The sequence below is a fragment of the Chelmon rostratus genome, chromosome 3 (genome assembly GCF_017976325.1).
Source record: "Chelmon rostratus isolate fCheRos1 chromosome 3, fCheRos1.pri, whole genome shotgun sequence".
NCBI classification, from domain to species: domain Eukaryota; kingdom Metazoa; phylum Chordata; class Actinopteri; order Chaetodontiformes; family Chaetodontidae; genus Chelmon; species Chelmon rostratus.
In genome coordinates this window covers 2,260,638-2,267,871 of record NC_055660.1, presented here as the reverse complement: position 1 = coordinate 2,267,871, position 7,234 = coordinate 2,260,638, and the positions used below count along the sequence as shown (strand labels likewise).

General features: G+C 44.7%; 1 protein-coding gene across 4 annotated transcripts in view; it reads left to right on the top strand.

Moving 5' to 3' along the window:
• The first annotated feature begins 905 nt into the window (after positions 1–905).
• The window catches only part of lef1 (lymphoid enhancer-binding factor 1), a 41,417-nt gene continuing 35,088 nt past the window's right edge, over positions 906–7,234 (top strand). For all 4 annotated transcript variants that reach the window (XM_041966514.1, XM_041966509.1, XM_041966503.1 and 1 more), the window contains exons 1-3: positions 906–1,880; positions 3,899–3,965; positions 5,100–5,224. In XM_041966514.1, coding sequence (XP_041822448.1) covers positions 1,680–1,880; positions 3,899–3,965; positions 5,100–5,224 — 393 coding nt within the window. In that variant the 5' untranslated portion in view covers positions 906–1,679. The remainder of the gene's footprint in view (positions 1,881–3,898; positions 3,966–5,099; positions 5,225–7,234) is intronic.

The window sequence follows — 7,234 nt, the reverse complement described above, 5'->3', positions numbered from 1 at the left end:
TAATGACTGAAAATAATGTCTAATCTAATTTTAATATTTGATGTGATGATAATGGCTCAGATGGGTCTCTGACATCTCAAACTTTGTATATTTTGGGGTCGCAAACATGCAAAAGTTCAGAGAGCCTCCGGCCTGTTCTCACTTTTTTCGTTACACCATCATGTCGCATTCTGACATCATCTCGCCATTGTGGAAAATACTTGAATGCAACATTATTGTGTTGAATAACGTAAATTTAATATTTGCACATATTGTGTGTAACACACGCATAAAACAGCTTAAAGAGAGCGAACACACCCCTCTTCCCAAATGTTGCTGAATAAATATAGAAATAAATAAATTATAAATCATATGATTGGTTGGTGAACATGTATAGGCAGGTGTACACCTGATTTTCGCTCGTGGAAAGGTGTTAAATGTGTTTTCTTCTTCTGCGGTGGCCCGGGGTCGCTCGGGTGTTTCCGCTGACTCCGACCCTGTTGCCACTTCTTGCGTTTGGATTAAACTCCTCTTCCTCTTCGGCCGAACAAGCTCGAGCTCGTCTTGTTTTCCTTTATTTCTTTATTTCTCATTTTTATTTATCATGATTGTTTGAGCCAATCACAGACAGTGCGCGTGTCAGCCTCGCCGCTTCCTTTTCTTCTTCTTCTTCTTCTTCCTCCTCCTCTTCTTCTTCTTCTTCTCCTTCTTCCTCCTGTCTGCCCATTTGTTGTGAGCCGTGTATAAATCTCTCTCTCAGGAGGAGTGTCAATCGGTGCGGTGTCAATCAGAGCCTCGGCTTCCCTTTCATCTCTCCTTCCTCCCAATGACTGAGGAGAGACAGAGGAGGAGGAGGAGGAGGGAGCACGGCTACATTACCAACACACACACACACTGGTTACATTACACTGTGGAAGCGGTGCGGGAGCAGTGGGAAGTCGATCCACGACGTTTTTCCTCTGTCTTCTTTTTCTGCCTGTTGTAAGACTTCTGCCTTCATCCCTCCTCATCCTCCAGCTTCCAGGATGTACTCTGAAGCGTGAACGCCGCTCGCCGTCTCGTCTGAGTGTTGAAACTGTGTTTTCTCGCAAGTTGCGCATCCATCAGTTACCTTTCCACCTCCAGGCGCTCTCCTGGTTTTGCTCGCCTACTTTCTTGTTGTTGCTGTTGCTTCTCCGCTGGACCCCCCCACCCCGGGGAGGACGGATTCTCCCACTTTTATAAATGCACTTTGTAACGTTGAGTGTTTTTTTACTGGACCGTATCCGCCGTCGGTTGCGTCTGTGCTGACTGAGAAGAGAGAAAACTGGTGATGAGATTTTAACTCGTGGTTTGTCTCCTCTTTTAGTTTTTCCTCATGACATTGAGGCTCGCCCCGGAGTCCCGCTCTCAGCCTTCGCATCTCAAGTTTTTCGGGTGTGACTTTGAGTCCTTTTTAGTTTGAAAGCGGACGCGGACAGCGGCCACACTCCTCCTGTTGCTCCGGTGAAAACGCTCCGGCAGCGTGCTCGCACGCCGCTTCCTCTCCGGCGACTCCCGGCCGACGCTCCGCTCAGAGAAGGGGGGACGCTTCCCACTCGGGTTCGGGGGATTTTAGTGGGACTTTTCCCCTCTGTAGTTTCGGACAGTGCTGGCGTGTGTGTTGCCTTCACTTTTCTTGGTGCAACAAACAAGAGTAAAGAGTAAATAAATTAAAAAAAATGCCACAGTTATCAGGCGGCGGCGGAGACCCGGAGCTGTGCGCGACGGACGAAATGATCCCGTTCAAAGACGAAGGGGACCCGCATAAGGAGCAGATCTTCGCCGAGCTCAGCCACTCGGAGGAGGAGGGAGACCTGGCAGACATCAAGTCATCTCTGGTCAACGAGTCAGAGAGCAGTCCCAACAGCAACAGCCACGATGTGAGTAATGCTGTGTGTTCACTGATGTGGTGGATGATGAGGAGTGAGTGATGAAGGTGGGTATCAACTCTGAACTCCATCAGAGACGGGAAGCAGCCTGCAAACAAACTTCTCTTTATCCTTTAATCATCCCAAAGAGCCGCTCTTCCTTCAGCTGGTGGCACTTTGATATTAATTTCTCGTTTGTCAGCTTAAAAAAAGGCTGATTCTTTAAAGAGCAAGCTGACAGCAGGAGCCTAAAATTAATTTCCTCATGTGAAGACCATGCTGCGTTTTTGTAAAGTATGTTCTTAGTTTTTATCGTAAAGATTTATCTCCGAAAACAAAAAACAAGCCCAGCTGCATTTCTCACTTTGTAATTCTTTTTTTTTTTAATTCATCGTTTTAAAGACTCCCCTCATCTGCACACCCAGGTGTACCAGCTTTTCCTCCTCTTCATATTACACCCTAAACACCCAAAAAATCTTCCTCTTGGAAACACTATAAGCCTAAAAACACACTTCACGCTTCTGTGGCTGCTGTTATTCGTCAATCTGCATTGAAATTTGGAAAGAATAATAGAGAAGATATTTTCAGAGGGAGGAATTGGGGCCTTGTGTGCTGCCTGTGACGAGCAGGCTGGTAGCTGTGTTTGCAGGGGTGCATGATAACCCTGAGCAGCTGTAAACAGCAGCACACACATGAATTTAAACCTGTACTGATCAACTAGATGATTAATTTATTTCAAAAGTCACAGTTAATAAAATACAACCCAAACAGAAGGACAATATCCAAATTATATCTTCACCAGGACGTCCTTGATTATCTGTTTCTAATGTCATTCTCATATTTCATTCATGCTGTGTGTCTTTAACGGCTCCCATAAATTATTTTTGCATTCTTTTGGGGAGAAATTAATGAAACACATTTGCAGCTATTTTGTTTTTCCCCGTCCGTACCAATCAGATGAAAAGGAGGCAAAATGGCTCTGTCAGACTAAATCCTTAAATGTATAAATGTGTTCAATTCTCTGTGTATGTAAATGCATGTAGAATCTCAGTGGAAGAATTATTAACGGTGATTTTTTAATGTTTCTGAAATTATCAGTCATGCTTTATAATTTGTATTTGCATGATGGCCTTTCGTCAGACACACAGAAGGTACGAAACGTCACAGCTAAAAATGTGTTTTTAATTTTTCCTGCATCCGCCGACCTCGTGCACTGACCTCAGGATGCAGGCTGCAGCTTCCCCATCACCGCGTCAGGCGGCTGTTTTTGTCATTAACCGCAGTGTTAATGAAATTTTGGGCACATCCTGAACGAGACTGTACACACTCACCAGCAAATGTCCTAGAGACGCACAAAACGGAGGCTGAATGTTAATTAGGAATCCAGTGAAGTTCCCTCGCTCAGCTTGAAGCCATCCTGAGGGCTCTGAACTCCAAAAAAAAAAGGTCCTCTTCCCAATTCTGACTTGAAAAGAGAAACGAAATGTCTGCAAGAAAAGCTTTTTTTTCTTTCTTTTTTTTTTTTTTGAAGCAAAAACTGTTTCCACCATTTTCTCTTTTTATGGGCTGATTTTATTTCACTTTGCAGCGGAGCATTTAATTCACAACACAAATATGCTGTTTATTTGAATTTAGTAGACGGCTTAAACTGCGAGATGAAAACGAGAGTGGACCTGTGGTACTGGAAACAAGTTAATTTGTAAGCTCCTTAAGGACATGAAGCTTAATTAAGTGGTTCTTTTGAAGCTTTGATGCAGGCTGCTCCATCACCCCTCTGTAGATAGGTGTGTGTGTGTGTGCGTGCATGCATGCGTGTGTGTGTGTGTGTGTGTGTGTGTGTGTGTGTGTGTGTGTGTGTGTGTGTGTGTGTTCGTGTTCTGCTTTAGTTACAAGCAGGGACGGCATTTGTCCCAGCAGTGTTAGTGGGTGTCTGACCGTATCAGCATGTCTGTGTGTGTAACTGTGTTTGAAGGCCTTCCTAATTGATTCTCCATCATTTTTTACATTTTTATTTTTATTTTTTTTTACAGGCAGCTAGACAGTCCCAAATACCGCAAGATTCATATCATGAAAAACACAGAGACCATCCGGAAGATGGTAAGTGACACCGCCTTGAGCGAGAGCTCGTTAAATCAGCGTGCTTTTATAGGACAGCCGGCGTGTCGGCCGGCTGCAGAATAATTCGCTGTAGTCGAGGTTGAAGGGGGACAGTGTGAGAAAGTGCCACCTCATTTTCCCCACTCAGAAGTGATCACTCCCACTCTTTGGTCTTATCAGAGCCCTGTTTCTGCTGCTCTCAGACCCATAATCTCTGATCCGGTTCTTGTCAGGACATGCTCCACCTTCGTGGACGCAGCTACCTGTTACCTCCCTCGCAGATGAGGGTGCCTGCAGGAACTCAAAACAAAAGAATACTGGAGTGGAAAGGAGCGTGAATATGCACTTTTCTCATGTTTTAATTTGGGGATGCTAATTTTGCCACAAGCCCACAACTGTGGGCAGATCAGTCATGTTTTTATCTAGCTCTTGTGTTTCTTATTATGGAATTAAGCCAATCAACTCTTCCTGCATATACATCTTCCTCCCGGCACCACTGTCACATGCGTAATATGTTGCTTCCTGCTCGCTGCTCTCTGCTGCTGCAGGTCATCATCGGGGCTTTGAGGAGGCGTGTGGCCCCTCTTTGTTCCCCTTTCACTCCTGAATAGGATCCCCCCTTAAACCAAACACTGGCTTTCTTCACAACAAGATCCATGTTACCATCAGGCTATGTACCACAAACACCCCCAGCCCCCCTTCCCCTGGCCTTATTACACAGCACGCAGTTGAGTGGCAAGTGGCGCTGCATTGAGGCCTCTTGTATAAAACTCCCCCTCTCAGGTCAAAGGCATAGAGGAACAGTTGGGGCGTCTCCTGTTTTGACACAGTCTGTATGTTCTTCTAATTGGTGCTAATTGGCACAGAGGGGCTCCATTGTTCCGCTGCATAATACGACCCTCCTCTCCAAGACGGGAAGAAAGGGCACAAAAAAAAGGCCGAGGCAAAATGGGGCACGGGTTAAAGCGATCGACAGTGATATGATTACAGCATCTAAACAGCTCGTTGTTACTTGACTGAAACACAGTTAGAATATTCTCATTTGTAGGATTTGTTTTCATGTTGATAAATAAATAAAAAAATGTCTCATGAGCCTTTTGCAAACACCGTTTTGTTTTTTGTTTTAAAAATCAGGAAAACTCCAAGACCTGTACAGTAAAGGCCACCCGTACCCGGGCTACCCAGGCTACATCATGATGAGCAACATGAACGACTCCTACATGAACAATGGCTCCCTCTCGCCGCCCATTCCCAGAACGGTCAGTACCACCTCTGATACATGATGTGAAATGCTGCTGGTGTAACAGTGAACTTGAGCACTTTTTGTCCCAATCAGCCGAAACAAAAATCTCCTGCATGTGTCGAGACGCCGTTCTGAAGAGCACAAAGGTGTGAGCCTTGCTGAAATTTGCACGGCAGTGATATCTAGCAGGTGAAATCAAACTTAGATCAGTCGGTTGACAGGAATTATAATAATCAGGGGCGAGAGAAATGACGCCTGAATGTATTTTGTGGCATTAAACTTCATTTTCTTTGGGTTCAGGTTTATGTTTTTTTCTCTCTGTTAAAAGTTGTTAAAGTGTTGCTGGTTTGAAACAACACGTCTGCAGAGGTTGATGATTGACCAGCAGAGATTTGACTTCGTGATGCACCTGCTCAGGTTAAAGGTCATGCTTTTTGGATTTTACGCTTAAAGACGGAAACTGAAGGTAGACTCCGCCACCGTAATGCCACATGGTCTGCTAATGTAACATAGAGGAGAAGGAGGCCAACCTGTTGCTTTACCTGGTTCACTGTTAAAACATCCCGATGATCATGTTATATTACCGGTGGTATCCATGGTGATTAAATAACTAGAACTCACAAAAATGTGCACCTTCATGTTTCTGGGTGATTTTGTTTGTGTGAGCATTTGCTTCTATTCCTCTGATTCCAGTCAGTGTAAATTAAATGCTTTGTAGTTTATACAGTTGGGGAGACGAAACAAAATTTTGAGATATTGCTCTGAACCGTGATAACTTGTTATATGTTCTGGTAAATTTTGTAAAATTTTACAAACCATTTAATCGATAATAAAACATCGAATTAGACAGATAAGAAGAAGCTCTTAGTTGCAGCTCTGTACGAGGAGGAAGATCTGTTTTCATGGCCTCTTGCAGAGAAACTGGGATGTTTATAGTTTACCAGGGCTCTTGGGTCAAAACGTAAAATATTATCAAATAAAAAAAACCAACACAGTTAGCTCAGAATGCCAAAGTCGACCAACAGCTTGCACCTGAAATGATGAGCTGATGAATTGATAAATAATTTCTTTATTCACAAACGAATAAACTTCACATTATGAAACAAAAAAATCACTCCTAGCGTTCGTAATGTTTAACGTTTGTGTTGTTGCATAAAATCTTTCCGCAATATTTCCACTCTCGTAGCAGCACTGTGGACTCCCCGTCCCTCTCTCGACCATATGTGACCCTTGGAAAGCGAATGCCTGCCATACCTTTCAGGAGATTAACATGAGATATTCCGTATTTCTCATCTTGTTAAAATCTTAAGTGATGCATGTCTACATGACCCAAGTAAGCCCTCTAATTAGCCCAGCATGACAGGAGGCCTGAAGGCAGCACCGTGTCTCTGAGGCTGGCCTGCAGAGGAGTGTGTTGTTGCAGATATCGTCCCTGTAACGGTATTCATTTCAGGCCAGCTGCAGGTCTCTCACTGCCGGCTTCCTGTGTCTGTCCCGTTTGCAAATTTCTCCTCGCAAGACAGACACAAAACGCAGGGCACACAGGCAGCTGTCCACTCTAATCCTGTTTCGTCCATGTCTCTGTATCACACTTGGGAAGACGAGCGGCCCTGGTCTGGCTTCGGTTTTTTGGTGCCCTCATACAGGAAGCACTCACACGTGGTGCAGAGGGACCAGTGGCTCTGGGTTGTTTGTGTGTCTGCAGTGCACACGGGTTAGTTTCATCAGGGCGAGGTTGTGAAATGTGAGTTCTGTGTTATTGTAAGAATCGGCTCTCGGAGGCAGATGTGATTGTCGGGGGCAGATGCCACATGCTGCGTGTAAAGGAACTTCGTTCACACGCAACTCAATCGTGGAATGATGTTAAAATTGCATCGCTCCCCCTCTGCCGAAGCTGCAGAGGGTGAAAGTGTGTGACATTGTGGGGAAAATGTGATGCTGATAACCTCATGATTCACCCGCTTCGGTTAACTAACAGAAAGGTTGATGAAACGTGGGATGTGGTGCCTTCCGAATTCTCTTTTTA